This window comes from Struthio camelus, chromosome 6 (assembly GCF_040807025.1).
Source record: "Struthio camelus isolate bStrCam1 chromosome 6, bStrCam1.hap1, whole genome shotgun sequence".
NCBI lineage: Eukaryota > Metazoa > Chordata > Aves > Struthioniformes > Struthionidae > Struthio > Struthio camelus.
In genome coordinates this window covers 5,853,401-5,878,268 of record NC_090947.1, presented here as the reverse complement: position 1 = coordinate 5,878,268, position 24,868 = coordinate 5,853,401, and the positions used below count along the sequence as shown (strand labels likewise).

General features: G+C 41.8%; 1 protein-coding gene across 24 annotated transcripts in view; it reads right to left on the bottom strand.

Annotated features, from left to right (window-relative positions):
• Window positions 1–521: 521 nt before the first annotated feature.
• IKZF2 (IKAROS family zinc finger 2) overlaps window positions 522–24,868 on the bottom strand; it is a 121,295-nt gene continuing 96,948 nt past the window's right edge. For 23 of the 24 annotated variants that reach the window (XM_009688673.2, XM_009688674.2, XM_068947901.1 and 20 more), the window contains 3 exons: window positions 24,577–24,714; window positions 17,380–17,523; window positions 522–11,339 (listed from right to left, as the gene is read on the bottom strand). In XM_009688673.2, coding sequence (XP_009686968.1) covers window positions 10,615–11,339; window positions 17,380–17,523; window positions 24,577–24,714 — 1,007 coding nt within the window. In that variant the 3' untranslated portion in view covers window positions 522–10,614. The remainder of the gene's footprint in view (window positions 11,340–17,379; window positions 17,524–24,576; window positions 24,715–24,868) is intronic. The other variant, XM_068947899.1, reaches the window with a different exon arrangement.

The window sequence follows — 24,868 nt, the reverse complement described above, 5'->3', positions numbered from 1 at the left end:
CCTGCAGACAAATGACTCAGTAGGCTCAACGACTAGTATTCATGCAGTTTCTCCCTATGATTTCTCCCCTTGTCTTCTTAGAACCTAATCTGATGATTCTGAAGTTGATGGATCACTGACTGCAGTGAATTTTGGGGCAGGACCTCAAGTGTTTGACCCACTTGAGGTCCTGCCCCAAAAAGCCAGCTTTTTCCGTCTTACAATGGCATGACACGATTTCTCGTCTACACATTACAATCTGGATTGTCACATCCAATGAATCTTGGGTCTTTTCAAAGCAAAGCCACTAAGCTGGCAACCATGAGTGATCAAAAATAGGGGAAATTCTGCTCATCAGACAAAAATATTATTCTGTGAGACAACACAGCTCAAACACAACTTAAAGGAAGATGAAGTTTTATTCAGATGACATCCGCAGTAGTTCCCATTCTGATGTCAACGATGAACACTTTTAATAAGGGGAGAGGCCAGTTAATCTTTAACCAACACTTTACAAGAGATTTTTAAAACAAACAACAAACAACTTATGCAGCTTCATAAGATCTTCCTTTTATTCAAAAGAGTTTTTACCATGAATGCTACCAGACTGATAGCTGTGTTACAAAAGAAAGAACAAGTTAGGCAACGGGAACTACCCAATAAATCCAAACTGGGAAGATCACCTCTGGATACTACAGAGAAGATCTCAGCCAAAAACCCGTGCTGAGGGAAGGGTTCAAAGTACTCGTTTACGTGGTCTGAGCGTCTTCCATAAAAAGTCGGACTTCAGGCCACTAACTCATTTCAAAAACATGGTAGGTGCCAAACGGCAGCTCACTGACGCCACCGCTTCAAATAAGAGGACCTTAGAAGGAATACCTCGCTAACTCAGGCTGAAAAACTTTATGCGCTGAAATGAACAAAAAGAATGTCATTAGCTTTAACGGATATCAACACGGATCTGGGCCCAGTTCACCAGTCTCATAACTCTGACTTCAGTCTCTCTGAAGGTAAAAGTGTGATCCCTCTGATGTGCCAATTTGCCATTCATGCCTCCTGCTGCAAGAAAGAAAAAACGTATGCATACACCAATGTTCCCAGAAACCTTGACTGGAAAACCCTTTCATGTCAGAAGTTTATTTTTATTGGTAAAATATTAAATAATATACAGAATTAAAAACTGCACTTACACTTCTGAGAAGAAATAATTCTTGGACAAATTATATGCTTGTTCCTGAGATTCCCTACATTTATTCCAGTAGCTGTGCACTCAAGACAGTACAAACCTTTATAATATAATCCTTTTCACAAAGTATTACAAAGTTTCTGCAGCTTCTTTTATTTATACACACACACAGACTCACACTCGCACGTGGCTGTACAACACACACACACACACGTACAGAGTACACGCATACAGATGTGGAACCATATGTTTGCATGTACACTAAGAAGAAAAAGAAACAAGTCCCATAGTTTCAGTCTACAGCGCCAAAACTCTTTAGCAGGGGGGTACAGGTTTACACTGGGGTTGCTCACATGCACCACTGTCATAATAATCGTTTCTGAACTTCTTTTGTCAGAGCATGTTCCAATGTCCACGTAAAGCAGCGTGAGAATTCCCAGTGTCTTCGCGCGGCTTTGGAACAAACCCTAAACTTACTGGTTTTTAAGATTCCTCAATTTGAGCTCACAACATCTGTTGCAGAACTAAAAATAGGAACCCGGGAGAAAAGTGGTCATTTGCCAGATTACTCACCCGGTTTGCTTCGCAAAAATGACCAGTGTTGAATTCAGCGCTTAAGTAGGTAGCGTACAACTCCATGAGTCATTGAAGGCGCCATGACAAATGGGTCGGACCTGATAGTCTGACATTATGCTCACAAAATCTTACATGTTCTGATATGATCCCACTGCTTTAATAAGGTCACTCTTGCTGGGAAGACCTGAACAACCCGCGGGAGGTTATCAGGATTTGGCCCTAGGAGTGTGAAACCGTGGGTAAGCGACAGTCACCCACTGAATGTATTTTTCTTCTTGAACTCAAACACAGAGTCTGGGAAATAATTTTGGCAATCAATCGGAACGGGATATAGTCTCCTCCCCTTTGTTATTATTAAAAAGAAATACCTTAAATACAAATTTAAAAGACAAAAGTGGCTACTGTGCATGCGCAGTAACTGCCTTTCAAAGAAATCTCAATGGGATTTTTTTTTTTATTACGTACCTACATACATATTTACAGAACAGAGGCTTCAGTCTACTGGGGAAAAAAGGCATTAAAAATACACTAGATATAAATATGTATGATATGTATAAAACAAGCCCCATCTAAACTTATATAAGACAAGGACAACTCTAAAGAAGCTTTTCTGGTCTCTCAGGTAGATAAAGGACACGAGTCCTGTAATTTTTACGTGGGCAAATCTCTCCCATTAGAGGAAATGGCAGTTTTGCCCTAGCTAAGAAATCAGGCCTAATCCAAAATCCATCAAAGTCAACGAGAGTCTCCACTGAGTGGGTTTTGGATCAGACCAAAAGATCTTTTTATTTTTTGTTATTTTTAATAAACATCAATATTAAGTGCTTTTCTTAAGAGAAAAAGAAAGCTGCAATTATCAAAGAAAACAAAGAAAGAGACAAGAACACCTTTGTCCTTAGTTCGTACCACCGGATGTGTTTCAATGTCACATAAAACCAAGAGTCAAGGAATGGGCTTTCACCTTAACTTACAGTTTTTCACCTTTTGTCAGTCACAATCTTAACTTACGTAGTTACTTGAATCTTATCTTTGAATGTATTTAAGATAGAGCATTTTGTTTCACTGATTTGTGTTGACCAAGGAAAGGAAAAAGAAACCACCGTACATTAATAAGACGTCAGGGAAAGTATTGCACTTGAACAGAAAAATAACCAAAAAAGTGGGTTTGTTTGCGATTTTTTTTTAAACTAATATAAGCAATCATCCATGTCTGCAATGAGCATGTTTAGATAGCAAGATCCAAGAACGAAGCATAAGAAGCAAATCTGGGGTTGGTAACCCCCACCCTGGAATACAACAGTAGTAAAACTTCTTTTAAAGCATTTTCTTCCAACAGGAAAAAAAAAATTATATGACTTTTTTACTTTACAATTTTAAATCTTTCTGAACATTTGCATTAAAAGTTTCCAGTTTCTCATAAAAAGATATACATTTTAGGGAAAAAAAAATACAACCAGAAAATAAAACCAACTAAAAAGGAAGGCAAATATACAGTATTATAATTACATCGCTGTGGAGTCATCTCTGAAGGTACCCTAGATCTTTAAAGTGTTACAAAGATTACGTACCTTAATATTTTTTTTCCTCAACTACCTCTTTTTTTCTTTTTCCTGTTTTTAATATAAAACTACACTTGAGTACAAAAATATGTAAACAGACTGTACAGCCAATGAACAACAACAAAAAAACCCCTAGACAGCCCAAAGCTACGGGAGATAAGAGCAGGCCCAGACTTAAAGCTAAGAGAAGGAAAAAGGGGAGCGAGAAAGAGGAAAGGCTCGAAAACCAAAGGAAATTGCTACATGAAACAGGAAGTGAACATGTTCAAGCTCTGAGAACACTTGACAATTAGTCAAATAATTGATCACAGTTTCAGAATCTGAACTACTACAAAAATAACCAAAAGTCCTTCCCTTGTTACAGTGTGTTCAGAAACGAACATCCATTTCCAGTAAGCAACGTCCAATCCCAGTAAGTGCATAGTAGGGGATTCAGTGACCTCTCCCCCCTGCAAGAAGCTTTTCTTATTCTGTGTCACTTGAGGTAAAACTAAACGGCCCGATTTGCTGCAAAGTGCCCTCTTTGCGCCAGGAACGGAGTCGTGCTCCCCACTACCCTTCGCGGGAGGCTTCCAGCTTTCACCCTTGATTGATAAGACAGGCTACAGTCCACCGGTATTCACGTACCGCCGGCTGGAAGGGATTAAGGCTAATACACAAACGTAAGCGACTGCACTACCGACCGAGACCTCACAAAAAAGTTGCTGTGCTTTACGAATTAGCAAGTAAGGCCCTCGTCCAACAAGTAATAGCAATAATTAAGCACATGCTTAGCTGTAAACCTTCTGTGCGCTCCCAGATCAAATCCAAGGGATGACATGAGGCTAATCACGTGCTCAAATATTTTCTTGGGCTCAGGGCAGGGGCCTCAAACCAAGAGGTACTTGAGTGAGGAAACATCACCTGTCTTCAGCAGGCTTTTGGGTCAAGCGCCGCCCTTGCTCCCAACAGACACCACATAATACAACTCCCCTCAAGACATGATCCGATTCACTTCATCATCATTACATCTTTAAAATACTTCACGTACTGCTAGTAAACACATCACAGTATTTTTGCAATCGTCTTAAATAACATTCGATTTTACCACAGCAATGCAATAGCAAGTCTTTGCTGAGAGAGAGATGGTCGGTTCTGTCCACGGATTAATTAGGTCCCATGATTAGAATTGCAAAGGAAAAGCTTCCCCAGAAGGAGAGAGCACGGCGAGGTATACTCCCAAGTGAACCTCCGCACGAGCATACGGAAGACCACCTTTCCAAAGGCTGCCAAGTGAACTGGAGTAGCTAGGAACGCTTGTCTGCGGGAACCCCAGCTGCAAGGCTAGGCAATTTAAATACGTGCCACTTCTATTGTTATCTTGGCCTACTATTAGGACTGCGGCACGGCGAAACGTCAGCACGTTACCTCCTCGTGGCTGTCCTGTGTTCCCTTCAGAGCCTCCCTGGAGGAGGAGGACTGAAATCACACGCTTCCAGCCACGGCTGCCTTAGGCTAAAATAGAAATGGGTAATATTCTCCTGGGCCTATACTTCAGGACAATTTCTACAGGGATAAATGGGAATACCTTTGCTAGGAAGCAAATTCTGCCTCTTTTCTTCTACCTAACCTGCACCCGCGCAGGGTGAATAACTAGATGTGAAACTAGGGCGCCAAGCCATCCGGCAAGCACCAACGCGACACCGTGCTTTTCGCCAAAGCACTCCAGCGAGTAAAACCCCACGTATGACAACAAGCTCTTCCTGGCCTAAGAACGAAACACGTCCCCTGATACCTTCCGCGGATGGGTTTCTCCCCTCTCTAGTTCATTGACCAGCACAACAGCAGGCTCCGAGTCCAATCTGCAAACCGCTCCCAAGGAGCTTTGCTCTTTTTCCAGCGCCAAGCACACTTTTGCTAAACGGCACCAAAGCCTGCTCCTGTTCCTAACTGGGAAGTTAAACGCCCAGCAAAATCCATTTTCAAGAGTGCTTTACTTGAAGCTGCAAAGGGTAAGAAAATGGGAATTCCCTGCCGCAACGCTCTCGAGGGGACTGTGCAGCTGGGGGCTTTTGCGAGAAGCCTCGGCAACGGGCGTACGGATGGGGCCGTGGATGACGCCGTGTCGGCAGGCACCAGCTCTGAGAGCAGCTCTAGCTGGATAGCTGGAGTGCGCTCTGCCAGGGTTAATTTTCAGCCCTTCCCGCTCTTAAAGCCAGCTTACTCCAGGAAAACTCATAGCTGAACACCTAAGACAGTCCGCTCTCAATCGAAGTTGCCAAAGCGGGTGCAGAAAGGAAGCAGGAGCTGCCTTGCTATGCTATACAAGCAGGGATTTTTACTTTGGGTTGGTTTGTTTTTGTTTTGCATTCTGAAAGGGTATGGTAAGATACCATGAATGACACCCCAGGCTTTCAAAATGCATTTGATAAAGGCACATATACAATAAAGCATATATATCTAACAATATGATACCATCCATATAAATATACTCTCTCAAAATCTCCAGCTGCTCTAGCCTGCAGGTCACTACTAGCATCCTTTTTTGTTCTTTAAATGATACTAAACCAAGCTAAGATGCAAATTGCTAGCATCAAAGCCAATTTGATCTCGCTTGTCCTAAACTTCCATACTGAGCTTAGGCTACTCAGTAACTGTGTAACTTCCCTTCTCCCCCATTATTATAATACACAGCAAAAGCTGAAACAAAAGAATATTAAATAGTAAAGGAACCATATTACCGCTACCCCTATCCTCGGCTGAAATAAGCACCTTTCCCTAGATCGATGTCCAAAGTCCCTTTTTGGAGGAAGCAGAGTCTACTCTTCTTCCAATGTGGCTTTTTCTTCCAAACACAAAAACATCAGCTCAGGACCCACACAATTGAAATAATGTCCTATTAAAGGCCTGGATCTGGTTCAATTCCTGGATCCGGTTTAATTCCTGGCCTACTCCTGCCTGAAGGTCCAAATTTAGGAAAACCCATGTTAACAGAAGGAAATTTGGAAAATCTTAAAATTGAGAATTTCTTCCCTTTTCAGTAAATACATTTACTTCTACGTGGCTATTTTGCGAGCTGTGCCCTCAGACCATAAAAACTACTATCATTAAAAATATCAGGCTGATTTACAAATTTAGTTAGATTTTTCTCTCTAATATAGACCAATAGAGCTTCATGCCTAGACACCTTTCACATCACTTCATAGGTGGAAGCACTTTTTAAGGAGAATAAAATTGTTTTAATCTCATAAATTACTGAGCAAAGAGCTAGCTTTACTGAAAAATCCTATATATTTTGATGAATTCCTAACTGACTGCAAAGAGAGGTGGCTGTAAAATTCATTGGCCATAACAGTAGATATATAGATAATGCCCTTTGCTCCAAGAATATGGATCATATCAAGAGGAGAATAAGCAATCACACTTCCATTTAAATTAATAGGCTTGTACTAATTTAAACGGAGTGAGAATCTTGCCATTCTTGCTGTAAAATGAAGCAAAAGGGTTTACTGGCAGGGAGGTTTGCAGAAATGGCTTTTTTAATGAAAATGGGGAATGCTCACTGGAAGCCAATTCTAAATTTGCAAATGCATGTTTTTAACTGGAAACCTGATTCCAAGAATTCAAGAGAGTCCAATCAAAATCAGCCAGGTTTGCTTTCAAACACCAGATACTCAGAACAAATGGATCTGAGGGCCAAGGATTCCTAGTACGCTTTGAATGACTAATGAGTTTGACAAAACTCAAGAGCTTTTTCTTAGAAATCTGCAGAGAGCATGCAAGGAAAAAAAAAAATTATCTGAGGCCCCAATTTTGCACGCTTCTGTATAGGGGTGAATCGATGTATACAAAACTCTCCAACAACTTCTCCTACATCAACCAGGCCTCTGATATAAGAGCTGAGGCCTTTCTGACGTATTCAACTCCTCCCTCTCTGCAGCAATACCAAGCAGGAATTAAACACCACAGTAAACGTCAGTCCAAAAGTTTGTTCAGAACTTGAACTGGAACTTAATCTTTCCCCTTTCCCCAGTTCGAGGATGAAAAACTTCACAGAGCGTTCAGAAATGGACACTGATGATAAAAATTAATGCAGCCCCTCAGCTTCCTGCTCTCCAAAACGTGCAGTTTTTGCAAGATGATAACGAAAACGGCGTGCCTGTGCGATACCAGGAATCCCCCCACTACCTCCCCAGTCCTCTCTTTCTGTGGTATCAGGGCATGGCACTGATCACATACAGATCGTCTCTGCTGGAGACAAAGAGGAACAAAAAAGATGGGCTTCATTAATTCCAGCTACAAAATCATGGAGCCTCCGAGTCTGATCTTTTAGACATTTACAGAATATACACTACAGGAGGCATCCATGAATGAAAGTGCACACTAATAAACTGTGGGTGTCATTGTAGCCAACTGATTTGTGGATGCACAAAAAATTCCCTGCCTTTCCCCCAGCCCTGTGCTTTCTCAGACACGGGCATAATTTTTTTTAACGCTAGTTGCTTGGTGCTGGCTATTCCAAGAAATCATAGCCCTCATTCTTTCCCCTGGCCGCAGGGAATGGTTTGTTGTCCCTTAGAAACTTAAAGGGATTGCTGGTCACCTTTCTGCCTGGCTCAAGCTTGTATCTTTTTGGAGCTCCACGCTAGCTTAGTAATGTTCCGGCCCAGCACCTTTTCCTTTGCACATTGCTCTTAAAAAGACCTTTGTTGCCTTAGCAGAAATCACAATCACCTTTTTGTCGTGCTATACTGGAAATCCCAGTCTCTGGGTTTCCAAACACCGGATGATGCAGAACATGGCCAGCCATCTCCTAAGCCAACCTTCACAGCTGCAGCGAATCAGCCACACAGAGTAAAAGGGATGCCCTCCAACAACTCCCCTTTTTCTTCTGAACAAAATCCTTTGACTGCACCAAGCACAAGAAAACCAGACTGGTTGGGAGGATGGCAGCAGTTCATTTGCCTGAGCTCCCTCTACATTCAGACGAAGAAAGAAGGAGGGGGAGGAACCCAACGACATTAAGAACAATGTTGGGAATAGGTCTTTAAATCTGTCTCTCCAAGGCCCATATATTCCCAGCCTTGATAGCTCTTAGATTACACAAGCTGACATTTCTCTCCATATTGTATTATAATTAATAGGCTACTGCAAGACTTTACCAGCTCCTACTTAATAGCATTTCAGTGCTGGGAAGCAGTCATCAGGTAATCTGGCCATGATCTACTGTATCCTTTCGAAACACAAGTTCTAGCTGCCAAGAATGTCACCATAAAAAGATTTCAATCAATAGCACTCAGCTCCTATTTTCAAATGCTCCATCCAGGTCTAGGAAGAGAAGAAGAAAAAAAAACAGTACCCTCAAAACGAACAGCAAACTGGCATGTGCACAGAGTACGCAGATTGAAGGGAGCAGATGGGAATTCATTATGGCCTGATCTTCCTCTCTCTTTTATACTTCTGCAACTTTATACTTTTCAAAAGGTCTCACCAAGCAGAGGGAGATCACTTGCATGGAAGGGGTTAAACCCACATGCAGATCTTTCCATTCTTAAGCTGCGCTCTTGTTGCCAAACAAAAACAATTCAATAGTGATTGGTACAAACAGTTGGGTTTCAGTGGCAATCTGTCACATAGGTTCAAGCCCAGTTTTTAGTGATGCAACCGACAACCTGCTGGCTGGTTGCTGGATTTGTTATTTATTGGGAGAGAAAGAAAGGAAGCAAAACAGGTTTGTTTTTTTTTTCTTGTCCAGTCTATAATTCAAGAAATTGGTCTAGGATCTCTTTTTTGTTTTTCCTGCAGCGAAATTAATAAATCATGAATAAAAATTATATCTATAAATCCAAATCAAAGCACAGCATCTGTATCTCATATATCACTTTCTAAAGAAGTTGGGGAGATCGTATGCAATCTGTCTGTTTGAAGGGCTTGCATGCTCTCCAAGAGCAAAGGATATCCAGCAAAATCTGCAAGCACTTCCACCCCTAAACTGAAGCAGAATTGACGATTTAAAAACAAAAGGAAGTCACCGGATCAGCAAATTAGCAAACAAAATGCTAACGTGAGAAAAAACGATCAAGGCTCGGATCCTGACGTAGCTGAAGTCGTTGGAATAGTTCCATTAAACTCAATGGAGGTAAGAGGATTAACGCTGGCCGACGATCTGGCTCCTAGTGTTTTCCCAGCTGCAAGCCTTAGTTTAGGCTGCTGCCAAGAGGTTAACACTGTGATAATAGAATGAGAAAGTATTTATATAGGTATATATAGATATATAATTATATTTAAAGAACACTTTGCTACTAGTACTTTTGTCTTTTTAAAATCCGCAATTTTAAGACAAATTATTTTAGAAGAGCAGCAGAACCTCTTGAGTAAACTACAGACTCTCTCACCCACTCCTAGGCCACTTACTGTCCTAGAAGCAAGGTTAAAACGTTATTTGTAAATGCTATTTCTTAAAACATAGGGTGCAACTAAATAAGTAAGGCTCCCAAGGGTCTCTAAGAAGCCAGTGAGTCAACACACAGGCATGGAGTAACAGTAAATCAACAATTCTAAAAAAGGTGCTTCATAAGTTAAGGAAAATAAAAATACAGAGCCTCAAACTTACCACAAAAGGCCCTCAGACTTATGAAACTAAACTGCCGTTATGTGGTACAGTGTTAGACATACATTTTTGTACATTCTCGAGGGGCAATACACACCGAACCCAGGAAAAGAGCTCACCATAGAAAGTCGTTCTGAAAGGAATATTGACTTTGACTCGTGCTCCTAAATCCCTAGAGTAAAACAGTTTTGCTTTAAAAATAATTGTTCATTCTGTAGAATAATGTCCCCCCACTCTCCTCCAGCCACCAAAAACGCACATCGTATCTACAGATTTGAAAAAGGCTCTCCTCTGAAATGTTTCTACCTATTTGTCTGAAATTATAAAGGAGTGGCAACTCGTTACGACTTTAAAGCACCTAGCAGAGTTGAGCAACATCCCAAAATAGGACATGATACACAGCTAACTGTGACAGAAACGGACTGCCTATCAATTCCCACAAAAAGCAAGCCAGGTCACTCAACCAAAAGTGACAGCAACAACAACGAAAAACCCCTCTTTTACCCCTTCCCTTCCTTCTTTCCGTTCTCAAGCTGGGCAGAGCAACTGAGGTTGGGTCCACAAAAATAAGGTTAATAATAATAATTAAACAACAGCAACAACAACAACAGCAACAACAACAAAATAGGTGTATCAATGTCTGAGGAAAAGTGGGATTGTAAGTGCAGTATTTCTTCATGTGCAGTTTTTTCTACTTCATAAGAGTCCCCTTTGGATGAGAAGGCCTAATGGAATGTGTGCTCCCCTCGGACAATGTGCGATGAGAACTCATAGCGGTCCTGGCTTCGGTAGCCACAGATGTTGCACTCTAGCGGGTCCCGGTAGCCATGGCAGCCCATGTGGATGGTGTACATGACATGGTCTAGGAAAAGAACGCGACAGTGCTCACACTTGAAAGCCCTAATCTGCTCCCCTTCTCCATTGATGACCTTGTAGATATCCTTTAAAGAGCCCTTAGAAGCTTTTGTGGCATCCAAAGCCTTGGCGTCCTCCTTCATATAAGCCGGGCTTGGCTTTCTCTTGGGATTTAAGGCAGAGTTTCCTTGGTAGGACTGGCGGTCTTCGTGGCTGCTCTCTGAGTCAGTAGAATCCAGGCAGCTATTGCTGGGGGAGCCCTCTCTATCCTGGGTTCGACTCTTTGGTCTGATGAGGGAGATAGGGCCATCCATGTTGTTCTCGTGACTGTCAGCCGTTTCCCTGCTAATGGGCCTTTCTATCCTGTTAGGATGATAGACCTGAGCGTAAGCTGAGCTGATGACTGGGGCCACCTCTGCAATTGTGCTTGGTGTGTGCTGCATCAGGGGGTGAAGTGCCTCAGCTCCAAGGTAGGTGATTGCATTGTTGATGGCTTGGTCCATCATGTGAGACTGCATCAGCTCAGCCTCCTTCTCATAGGTTAAGTTCATATCAAAGTGAATGTCTGGATAGCCAAATCTCATGAGCTTTTCACCTAAGGGACAAGAGCAAATGAATGAGAAAAATCAGTGTTATCTCTGCAAGGTTTCAGTGTAAAGGGGTGGGGTGGGGAGAGCAGAAACCCCTCGACTTGAAGTGAAACTCATTACAGAGTCCAAAGTTACCCTCCTTCTATTTATTTGCTAATCTCCTATGAAGTTCCTGTCCTGAAATGGGCAAGACGACAACCTCACTAACAGCTCTTTTTATCCCAGGAAAAGCATGCAGCTGCACTGAACCCCAGACCAACTCCAACCCTTCCAGTGCCTGATTACTGCCCATGCCTCCAGTGAGGAAATATATGTCAGCTGGTAGAAAATGGGATTGTACCACTGAGATCAACAAAGCTCTGCCAGTTTGCACCATTGGACATACTCTCCTGAAACTAAAGGAGATGGCACTGCACGTGCTCTCCAAGGTCGCTCATACCTTACAACAGGACTGTGTATTGAGAAATCTAAGCAGAGGCTGATAAGACAAAGACCCAGCACATCTTTAGAGCCACGAGGTATAAATCCTTCAGCCAGCACAACAAAGTGGCTATATGTGTCCACAGACTGCAGCAAGCAACAACATCAGCACTATAACGCTGATCTTGATATCTTGCATTTAGGCTCAGATTGAATTTTTGGATTTCAACCCTTAAAAAAAAAACAAAAACCTTATCCCAACTATTTGGAGTAAAAAACAAACAAACAAACAAAAACCCAACACAAAAAACAGCCCCCAAAACTTCCACTGCCTATTTAGGCATGGAAACAGAATAGAGAAGCCACATGTATAGCTTAGTTTAATCTGGGGCAAGGCAAAGCAACTTCCATTGACTTAGGATAAGTAAATATACAATGGTGATGAAGCTGGCTGACACATCACTATGTGAATCCAAATTCACACCTTTGTAAGCTTTTAAAATCAATGGCATTACAGATATGCAAAACCAGAAGTACACACTGGTAAATTATGCTAGTTACAGGGCACGTCAAGTATCGCAGATCTCCTCTGACGTTAACAAAGTTACAGCTACTTACATCAGGGTTCAGCTTAGCGGCACCGCTTTTCCAGTGATGGCTTTAGGGTATCAGTGCAAGGCAAGTTCATAAATAACTCTTCTTTTTAAATAAAAAAGCTTATGCATGTACAACTATATGTACAAGATAAAAGATATACACATTCACATGTGTATTCACACAAAAATATCAGTTAGCTGTAATTCTTTTGAAGCAGACTTTACAAATTCTGATAATAACTCTGGTTGGGTTTCATTGTCTTTGTTACTTTTCACTGCCTCACTATGTAAAACTTTTCCTTCAGTACTGCAAGTTAATCAGTTCAGGAAGTCACTACATAAAATTGGTTTGGCTATCCAATAACTTTAAAATCTTCTACTACCTTTTGCCAAAATTGCTTGGAACAAAATGTGTATAAGCCAACATAAGAAAGAAACAGAACTGTAATTCCAAATCTCTTCCAAATAGCATTAGTACATTTCAACATAGCTATCATTCAGCATTTTATTTTTGACTAAAATAATTCATTCCACTTACTGTGGCTTATCATGAAGTGATGCATAAAGAGAGAAATAATTTTATATTAGGCATGGAACAATCAGGTTATCCTTGGAGATCATGCATCGCTTTGGCTTGGGAACTTAGCTCTGATTAGCAAGGTAATTAAATGCAAGTCTAAAGTGAAGCACGTGAATATTCCTACTCATTTCAGCAGTACTGCTCATGTGCTTCTGATTAGACATCATCATGTTTATGTACCTCACTGCACTTCCCTAAGGCCGGCTGTGTTACACTTACAGCTCACCAAAAGAACACATAACATGGAAAAGAAAACTGTTCCTTTGTTACACATTTGGAGAAAAATAGGGAAGGAAGAAGATGACGAGAATCCAGTGATGGCCTCTGTAATCTAACATGACTTCAGGATGGTTCTCGCCATCAGACATTCTCTTTCCAGTGCTCCTGCCAGGCCAACTTTGGGCTGGCAGTCTCACCCCCTGTGACGGCTGCCCTGCTCCTGCCTGGATGGATGACTCTGAAACGTCCGGTGGGTCCATCCTCTCGTGAAACTGAGCAGCACCTTTGCAGGTGGGGCCACAGTGGGACTGGAGGAGAGCTCCAGGAGGCAACTGGTGTCTTCACAGCAGGAGAATGAAACAAAAGCTTCCCTGTCATCTATTCTGGCCATGCATGTAGTTCTTGTGCTTGAAAAAGGAGCTACCTCTAGTAAAAGGGAGCCTAGCTGAGTCTCCAGACGTGCTGCCAGTCCCTTGTAGACTAGAGGGACAGGTCAATCAGTAACACCTATCCTCTGTGGAAAACTTGGATGAACAATGCAGAGCTTACTTGGATTCCTTTAATCTTCCACATTTAGGGACTCCACCAGACAGCAGAGTACAGCAAACAGTAAATTGCCAATGACCTGAATTATTCATTCCTTTAATTTTGAACCAGTTTCAAAGATGTTGGTGCCTTAAAAATGGAGTGTGACATACAAAAGTAACATAAATGAGAACATGGTGGGGGGTGCGCAAAGCACAGAGCTCAGAAGAAATATTAACAAACCCATTCAGCCTGGTTTGACATGTTTTTCAATTTTAAACGACTCCTCTTTAGCCAAATGTGTAATTATAAGTAACTATCCACACTCATCTACTCCAGTTTATGCTCAGTTCCATTTATTTTTGCCATATATTAATGAAGTGGAAGAAGCAGCACTCCCTACCGTGGTCAGCTTATCGTATGGCATTCCAAAATAAAGGAAAAAAAAACCTCACATAGGTATTTGCAGCTGGATCAAAGAGCACAGGCAGTGCTGTCCTGTGATACCTGTAGTCCAGCTTGTCAAGCATCTACAGCAACTGGAACGCCAGACACTTCAGGGAACGATGCAGGAAACCTTACAGAAAGCAGTTACAGAATTTACCACTGGGTAAATTTCTTCTTGACCCCCATTAACTAGAAGTTGACTGTACCTTTGAAGCAGGATGATTTTCATCTGTTCTGAGATGCCTGTATATTTTTAGTTCTTACTATAACAACCATGGTCTTATCGTAAGCCACATAAATGTCTTCCTCTGAATCCTGCCAAGTTCCTAACCTCAACGACACTCTGTGACAGTGAGTACCACATTCAGACTGAAAATATGTGAATCTGTATCACGTGATCAGCTTGAAGCTGGTTGCTTCACTACTGTCTGCTTCTTTCTTTATTGAAAGAAAGGCAAAAAGAAGTGTTCAGGCTCCTGCATATTGTAAGTTATATTTTCTACCTCCAGTATTTCAACAGGTTTGGTAAGACTAGCACCTCAACAGCAGATGTAACCAAGCTCTCTCTCACTCAGAAATTTACTCTATCTGCTGTATGCTACTTCTTTTCCTTCTGAAATTTCAGAGCAAAGACTGTGGTCCGTAACCAAGGTCCCTTGGAGATTGCTGATCAGAAAGAGCAATAAAGTATTGACAGACATAGCACGCAAAGATTTGAGCTTATGCTTACATGACCTTCTCATAAATACCATTAAGTTGTTCTGGATAGGTGCCATGCTTGCAGTACGCACAAGAAAATTTCTTGCAAGCAAGAGAACCATTACAAGTTCTTCCTGACAGAGTTGAACAATATTTCATTAGGGAGAAAACGGGAAGAAAAGTGAGGTCATGGTGAAAAATGAAAGGCAGCAAAGGAGAGACACTGCTGTCTTTCAGCTCATACACTGTGATGCCAGGAAAGAGTAGAAGAGGCAGAAAAATAAGATACAGTAAATATGAAAGACACTCCTTTTTTCCCCTACAAGTGGATCTGGATAAGAAGCTGCACGTCACACGAAAAGCTAAATTCCTAACCTCAGAAAAAAACAGAACGCCAAAATGATCTGCTGTTGCTATAGAAGACGCAGCTTCATCTTACAGGGAAGTATACCCACCCTATGGAAGAGAATAATAATCTCCTACAGCATATTTTGTGCAAGGATTTCAAACCAGGAAGCTCACCTCTAAAGACAGTCACAACACATAGTCAATCACATGTGAGCGGATAAGTAAAATAACCTTCCCGGTCTAAAAGAAAATCCATCATCTACTGTTTACAAAAATTAAATCAATTTAACCCATCTAGAAAGCTGGCTGCCTCAGTTGTGAGGCATGCTTATAATGCATAAACGATACCGATTACGAGAGCAGGCGTGGGTGCTCTAGAACTTAAGAGGGAAGGGAGAGAGGTCTATAGCCATCACAGATAAACTCTCCAGCCCCTGCAAAGATAACCTTTAAGAGGTATTGCAGAAAAAATTATGTACCTCAGAAGCTGTGGACAATTTCTGGAAAAAAAAAAATAAAAGAAAAAAAAGGAAAGAAAGAAAGAAAAGGCAAGAGGTGTGGACTGCTCTTCTTCCTTTCAAGGCTGTAAGGGTTCTGAGGTCTAAGGACACCAACTGAAATGTCAGCATGTCTAACTATTTCACTGTCGGTCAAAACCTGCGAGGAAGTACAGCACTTGCTGGGATAATAGTGGAGAAATCTATTATGGGGGGGCCATGTTTATGATCCCGTATAGCTGGATTTGGCTTGTCAGCAGAGAGTTCGGCTCCCTTTTCCACAGTCTCCAATGGCCATTAACTGTTTGTCACAGCAGTAAAGGAAAGCGAGTATACTTTCTCCAGTTCTCATCAGCTATACAGAAATTCATTTCAGGTTATTCTTAAAGACAACGGAATAAAAACCAAGCTTTTCCCTCAAAAGGCCTAATAACAACACAGAAAATACTACTGCTTTCCTGCCTTCTTGGTGTGGGACTGTTCCTGACCTAACCTTGGCTTAACAGGGGTAGGAAAGAAAGGACGTAAAAATAAAACGTTGACCAGCGCATGGAAGAAGCCCAGCACTGATCACTGGGAACAGTCAGAGGACCGAGAGCAATCAGGTCTGTGTGTTGGTGTCCCCCAGGTGAGATGTAGCATACTGCTAGTCCTGTCCAATCCAAAACCACGTAGGTTAGTTTGAAACCACCTTCAGTGGTGATTTAACAAATGTACCTGAATTTGCATTTAGCTGAGGGGTAATGCTTTTCATAATGACTATCTTGACTGCTTGCAATCCTCTAACCTCTCCGTGAATGTCCTCAGAGTAGACAGGATGACAATATAACACCCTCAAAATCTGTACAACTGTCCTCCCAGACAGTGAGTGTGGAAAACAGACATTACATGACTTCAGAGTCTAGCAGCATATACTCACCCCAAATAATTCTCTGCCCCAGCTCCCCTCCTACATTTCAAATGGCCTCAGTGTGAAGACTAGCTTTAAGCTACAGCTCAACACAAGTTAAACTCCCCATACTGTCTCCTCTTGCAAGCTCAACAATTCTAAGGTATCTAGATACAAAGCAAAACACAAATTCTGGCCCAAGATCCTGAAACTGGTAACCAAAAACGGCCCAGTGCTGTTTTATACTCATGAATCCAGAAGTTTGTCTTGTGCAGAACACTGCACTTGGAGCAAGCACTCCTTTCAACAGGAGCTATATGAGTTTACTTCCACATACCACTACTATCAGACCAGTTGTTGCCAACTCTCAAGATTTTAATATAATTTGAAAGTCTTGAGATGCCTCTTGCTGTTTTCTTTAAACACACACACATGTTGAAATGGACAGTTACATGAGTCTTGCTTTTTATCTGCTGCGGTGAGGGCTTTTATTTGCTGGGGTGAGGAGAGGGAAAGATGGCAAGCTTAACTCATCAAAGCCAGAAAAAAGTTAAAAAATATGACCCTAAGGCAGAGTAAAAAGCTCAAGATTTTTAAGCCATTTTCATAATTAGGCGGTCCTTACTTTTGAATATATATGGCTAGCAAAAGCGTAATCGTTTTCAGGATTTTTTTTGCTGTGACTTAACCATTTCAGTTATTTTCCCTCCCCATCACAACCAAAATCTCAGAATGCCACTTTTCCCCTTGGTCTTTTGTTATTCCCAAATTACAAGTAACCTACAGCTAATACTGCTACTAATAAAATGCGTATTTCAAGCTTACCCACAAACTTCTGTGGGGTGGAGCTTTTACGCTTTCCCATGTTGCTTGTCAGCTTCTCTATAACAGCAGGTCTCTCAAAAGGCACCAGAGAAATATTGTTGTCCATCACAGGCTCTTGTTCCTTACAATCTTCCATAGGAGGTACTACATAAAACCAAAAAATTGTATCAGACAAGTTTGGTCTACACAGACGATGCAAATCATTTGAAGCCTGTTGACTATCATAACAAGTGCAGTGCAAAATAAAGCAAGGTGCAGGAACACAGCTGGCAACAAAGAAACATTCACCTTTGAGCAACTAGAGCCACATCTTCAAAATGCATCATCTTCAAAATGCATCGCTTTCAGTTTGCAGAAGCCCAACTTTAAGCATTTATTAAAGGAGTTGTTTTTTTCGGAATACTCAAAATCCCAATGCCGGACAGAGAGAGATGGGGGTACATGGTGCTTTCGAAAAATCACTCTGTAGAGCCACTTTTTCTCTTGTTTTCCCCTCAGTATGGTCACCTGTTGCCAGCATCACTTCACAGCTATCATTCTTCATGCATTTATGTAACTTTATGCTTAGAGTCAGTGGTACCACACTGGGGATCAGACCGAGAGTCTGAATCTTTCCCAATACATTTCAGGTGGGATCTAAGTAGCTCTTCCAACTGCCCTGTAACAGTGAATTTAATACATGGCCTAACTGTCCCTCATTCATCTTTAGAAAGCAGCAAGAGAAGCCTGAGAGGGATCAGCCACTTGTTCCTGTCTGCTAACGCGTGCTAGAGATGTTAACAATTACTTAGTGAGAAGAATGGATGGCAGAGATTTAGAAACTAGGATGATCTGGCAAGGAGTCGCTATAATTGGTAAGCTGCTGGAGTCCCATCACATTCTGCTTACTAGGTAAATCTTCCAGCAAAGTCACAGGTAGTATCGCAGAGGTAGGAGAGAAGGACTGCTACCCACATCTCCTGCTAGTCACCCCCTGATCTCTCAGGGTAGGAGCCTCATGGAATGTCTCATTACAGAGATCTTCTTCCCAGACTGGGCTGTAAGTGAGCAGCAGCAGCCCACGTTCCTCCCGCGTAACCTCACTACCTTCAGGGTCTTAATGTGGAATAAGCACTCCCCAGTTCCTAAACATGCTGCTGTTTGCGAGCACATAATATATGAAAAATGAGGTGATAAAAGCCTCATCTTTGCGCTCTTTCTAGTAAGGAAGAGCAAATACCAGGCAATTACAAATCAGAGTATCTGCTCAGGTGAACCTCTCAATTCAGACATTCGTAATAAGAAAACATGGCAATTTATTCATTTGATTCCATTTGTGCCTCTGCTGCTAGGGAAGCTGAGTACTTTGAGGCTTAGAGTCTACCATATGCTATAAAATGATTTACTCTGCTGCTTTTTTATTTGTACAGGATGCTCCCCCTGAGAAACACAATGGTTTCTCATTTACAAGGCAGTCCTGCTGGCATCAGTGAAAGTAAAGAGGAAGAAAGAGCATAAATATGAAATGAATCTAATATTGCAACAAAATGGGATGCAGGGTTCAATTAGGCTAATTAATGTCCAGCGCAGACTGGGAGATCTGGAAGATTAGAAATAGATGAAGCTGAATTTTTAAGGCTACTTATGCACTTCGGTTCCTCCAAAGATATCTGCCTTAGTTCTACTCAAGTGTTTATCAAAGAGATTTTGTAAGTGGGAAAAGACTAGGTCCACTGATTTTCACCGGGAACTTGTGCCTAACCGTCCTTTTGGCTTAACAGAAAAATGTGCGTATCTGTGTGAAACCCTAGATTCCTGCTCCGTGGCAATACCTTTCCTCGTTGCAAGGGGCCAGCTTTCTACGTGAGTGCCACTTCAAGAGTTTCCAGCCCCTGCTGTACAGGACACATGAAACTCGTGGTGGGAACCTTGGGAGGTGCAGAGGGCTCTCCACGCCTCCTGCTAAGAGGTGCTTAAGGCATGCTGCCTTTGTAGGACTAGACTTACATACTGCCCACAAAATCAGCTGAAATCCTCCCAGTCACTTTCACAGCCACCTAATTAGGCCCAAATTACACAACATTTGTATGCGTCTTCCGAAGATTAAATAATAATTAAATAAATCGACTGTTGGACATATGTGTGTAAAATTTCCTCGACGGAATTTGAAACCTTTCTTCCATGAAAAATGAATAGTGCTAAAAAAGACATCTGCTCTTCTGTAAGTCAGGCAAAGATTCTGCTTGGACTCCTTTTAAAAGTAAAATTGTCACCAATAAAAGCGTTTTCTTTTACCTTTTTTTTTTTAATGCCGCAAGCTCTTTTTTCCACCTCAGAACTCAGCTCGCTAATCCAGGGCACTGCTCTCTCGCAAAAGAATCATTGACTCACTCTAATACTTGTGTTAGGATGGGAATAAGTCACCAGAATATTTTTTGTTATGTAGATTTCCAGGGATTAGGGAGAGATGAAAATAGCCTGGTTTGTGAAAGCATTTAAACCACATGCAAATTCAGACCAAACAGGTTGGATGCCACAGTTTGAGAACGAAAAGATTTAAGCTAAGCATCACACTGCTGAGTCTAGATACAGTAATCTTCATCTAAAATTTTTGTTTTGCTCCTAATTTAAAAACACACAAATAAAGGTCAACTAGCCCAGACTGCAGCATTTCTGAGGGAAAACAAAATAAAAAAGGGGAAAACCAAAACAAACCAATCAGACACAACAAACAAGTTGCCACAAATCAGCTGCTCCGCGGTAGAGGCTCATGCGCGCACATTTGCTCTGCGGTAAATACAATTCCCTTTTCATTGTATTTCATTGTACTTTATTACCTCGGGTTGCAGGAGCTGCTGAAGAGCAGCCGACATGTTATAACTACCAACTTATTTTATGTTGTGAACCTACGGTCTCAGTTCAGGAAGTTTTATTACTCTAGGAATCAAGTGCCTCGTGCATGAAGAGCCCATGCTTGAGGACGTTTCTGTTCAGCGATGCTCTTAATCAGGTAGTAGGGTGGCCTGCGGGACCGGTGCCCGTGCAAAGGTGCACCATCGCTGACACCGCTGACATCCTCAGTTGCAATTAACACCAAATATCCTTGCGGATTCCAAACTCTCCGTAGGCAAACCTGGACGGTCTTCGGAGCAAAGTCGTTTCCTGCCGACAGCAGCTTCTGAATCGTAGAGCTCAATTCTGATCTGCTTTTAGCTTTTTTGTCTTTTCATTTACAAGAAATCACGCATACTGTTAAAAAATTATGCTATTCCACTGAGAGAAGAGTAGGGAAAAAAGTCCAAAAAAAAAAAAAAATCAGCCAGGGTGCATTTTGCTGATAAGTATTTCTGTGTGCGGACAGCAGAAACTATACTAAGTCTCAGCTGGTATAAATTAGTATTACTCCATTAGCCTCAATTTCCTTTCCTAAGCTCACAATATTGCTATTTTTAAAAAGTGTGTGTGTAGAAAAACGACAGGAAATATTCCCATGGACCTTGGTGTGAAGCCTCCTGTGGGACTAGCAGTTTAACTACGTTTTAAGCAGCTACGCAAGAGGGAAGGACACGAGCCCACTGTCTGTTTTATGTGGAGCTGGCCTTTAAGCCTCACCCAGCCTCGAGCTAAGCTCCTTTCTCCTTCTCCTCCTAAAAAGAGTACTTTTCTCTACCCCGTTTTAAGAATTCCCCTAGAGTTTTTGCTTTCTGGAGAAGGGGAAGAACGTGCAAGTTGGTGTAAACCAGAGCTAGCGTTCAACTCTTCTCCCCATTCTTTTCTACCAAGATCATGTTCTTGGCACTCAGAGACTGTCGCTTGTGTCACCCCCAAAATGCTGCTGGCTAAAACTTTGCAGACTACTTGCTACTTCCAGGGCCAGGACTGCTCAGCTGAGAATTGACGGCAATAAAAGGCGAGGTCTCTTGCAGCAAGCTGCCTGCAAGGGAGCCAGCCACAAGGAGGGGCAGCTCAGCAACGCAGCCGGCACCCTGGCAGAGGAGGCCGAGGGGCCCAGAGCCAGAAAGTTTTACATTCCTACCCACACACTGAAACTAACCCTCCGTCCCCTCCTCTCACTTCCCCTTGTGGCTTTCGTCAGGTGATCTAGCCATCTGCAAGACAAAGATACTTGAAATTAAAGGCTTCCTCAGGCCACAGTGAAAACTCCCCAGCAAATGGTTACAATGTGCCTATGAATTGATCGGCTTGAGCACAATGTTTGAAAAAAATTCAAACTCTCTTGGGGCTGCCCCCCATGGACTGGAACAATTCACCTCTCCAAAAAGTATTTTAACAAATGCTAGATGTTGACAATAACGGTGCAGACCCAGCACAGCCACCCGCCTCCCTAAAGCACAATATTGGGGGATATTAGAAAAGTCCCACTTCTACCCGTTCTATAAATTTTCAGTTCAGTTCCTTTTGGGTCTACCCCAAAGTATTTTCATGCTCAGTTCTCTTCCTCTCCACCGTAGGAAGACTCTCTCAAGAGCAGTCCTTTGCACAGTGGTGTCAAAATTGCCAGCTCTGCTGAATGCACTCATTGCGGTAACATCAGCTACCCGTTCTAGGAGACGGAGTAGGTGCCCAGAAAACCTAATCCTCCCACCTGGGCACTCCTCAAAACACTCAGCAAAAATAAAATACTGTAAAAGCATTGGGAAGGAGACTCGGGAGAGCTTGACTCCAACGTGATGCGAAAGAAATCAACAGTCAAGCTCTCCTAACAATACACTCGCTCATCCTCAAGGATGTCTTTTCAAAGCATAGCCTGGGAGGGAAGGCAACTAATACGTTTTCCAGGGTTAGACTAACTTTAACAAAGTTAGTTAGTTAAGACCTAACTTTAAACAAAGGGCAGTGTAATCGATGGTAAATTCTTCCCTTGTGCCTTTACACTCCCGGGAGAAAGGAAGTTGCTGCAGACCCATACCGGGTGGTGTTCATGAGCCTCTCCCGTAATTAGCTTCCTAGGTCAGAGTACTGGGGATGCTAGGTGAGATTTATTACTGGTTCACAAGAGGATGTGGAGCTCACCATCACTGCCTACCCTCACTATGCCCTAGCTAAACAGTGCGATGAAGTGGATCAAATATCCCTTAAACATCCACCAAGGGAGATTTAGGCAGGCTTGCCAAGAGGAGAAAGAGGCACTAGTTAAATTTGAAGGGCTGTTTTAAGCTAATTTTGTGCAGAAAAGTGAAGGGCTGTGTGAACATTCATATTTTAAGCCTACAGTCAGTCAGGCAGTAAATACAATAACTGTCCAGGTGGGGTTTGCACTGGTTTAACTTCAATTGGTAGAAAAAAATCAATGCGAGTTCAGTCATTCTGGCTTCTTTGGGCAAACAAGGTCAAGGACGTACCCTTCATGTCACAGCATTAATCAGCTTAGAAAAAGCTTTAGATTTCCTCAGAAGTACAGTATCAACCACAGTAAACCCAATTTTAATAAATAACTCAATAATAAACCTAGACATTGAGCAGAATTTGTGACGATTCTCCATAACGTGATCTCGGAAACATTCTGGATGTCCCAACCCTGTTCTACAGAGAAAGCTCACTTGAAGACCTAATTCCCAAAAGACATGCAATCGCCTTACTGTTTTGCCCCTATTTCTGACCAAAATCCCCACCTAGCCTGTTAATCAGAGAGGTACACCTTCGTAGAGCATAGACCGTATAATTTCGCTGTGCAAGGAGAAGGTGGTTAAACTCCTTCTGTCAACTAAATGTGCTGCCTAACAGTCCAAGCGCACCACAAGTACCTGCCAAGAGCAAAGCCCTGAAACTGGTCTTTCCATCGACTTTCACAAGCAGAACATCAGGCCAGTAGTAGCTAATCACAAACTTCAACATCTTTAAAGCTATCCATTAAAGGCTGATTTTAGTCTCCACGGTGTCTAAAATGATAGTAATTACTTAACAGAGGGGTCTGAACGTTTTTGGAACATGCGTTACATATGTTTTGAATGCCTTTACAGGACTAATATTTTCATGAAAAAGTACTCTTTAAAATTGTCAGTGATTTTTTTCACTGCAAATTAGCCATGTTAGAAGTGTTGAATGTATTTTATTTCAGCTTTTCTTTTTACGTTTTTAGAAATGACCTTTCAAAACTTTTACGTAATTAATTTCTAAATGAAGTCTTATGATACACTCAATAATTAAAAAAAAAGGAAACAAAAAGTAGCTTTTCCCTTTGCTTTTCTTTTAGCTGCAATCTAGTTTTCTGGTATTCCTAGATAGGTGGTATTTTTAAAATCAAGATACACAATGTAATTTATATATACTGTAATTTTTATACTTTCTAATTTAAGAAATTAAAAACATTTCAAGTATCAAACTTCTAATGACTATTTCTACAAAAGAGAAGCGTTTCAGGAGCATTTCAGAAACACTAATTTTGAATGAAATTGTAACGATTTTTGGACAACCACTATTTATTATTTTAGCACTACAACCCTGCAGTCTGAGACATTATGCTGAGTATATTTCCATACCAATAGCTATGGAAATTTTAGAAAAGAAATTCATGCAATTTGACATTTCTTTCTTTCAATACTCTTTTTGGCAATCTTCAGTCTTTCTGTGTATTAACACATGCAGTGTTAGTTAGAGTATTAATACTAACATATGTAAATGCATATAAACTTCTTTTTTCTTATAATTACTTTCATCAACACTGTTGAATTCCACTCTGCTCTGAAGATTTTTACATCCACCCGCCTGCCGCCTTTTTTTTTTTTTTTTTTGGACAGAATGCAGTATTACATTTTCAGTGTTATAAGGAGAGAATACCTGTGAATATCTCTGCCATCCTTCGCTCCTGTCACTCTCAGAAAAGGGGGGTAAGGGAGGGATCATATATTTTATACATGCCATAGTTCATTTTTTAGGGTGACTTTTTACAGGCGACCTGCAGTTTTGTTTTCCTTTTTCTTTTTTGTTTGCTTGGTTTTTTTTAAACCTTCATGTCTGCTATTTATACATATAAGAAGGTGAAATTCTGACTTCACGAAAATCAGCAAAAACTCTGCTGGACGGAAACCGGACGGAGGAAGGATTTTACCCCGTCTTTTCTCCTCCCGCGTATTTGAGTCTAAGCGTTCTACGGAATGGAAGCGATCCAAAGCTCAAAGGAAGGAAATAAAAAGAGATGAAAAAACCCGCAGAGGATGCTCCAAGTCCAGGAGACCTCAAGACACGGTTTCCACCCACCATGGTGACTCATGACCTGCCCGGCAGCCTCCATGCTGACGTTCTGCAGATAGTTGTGGCAGCGTTCCTTGTGCTCCTCCAGCGAACTGCGCTGCTTGTAGCTCCGGCCGCAGTAGTTGCACTTGTGAGGCTTACCCACTGCGGAAAGAACAAGAGCTTCAGGTCAAATCAGCAGCAACCCACTGCCGCTAGCAAAGATCTCATCTTAGTAACAAACAGCTAAGGAGATGGAAAGACACCTAAGAGAGGTTACTCGGGTCCCCGAGTTTGCTCCCAGCCCCATTTTCCCACC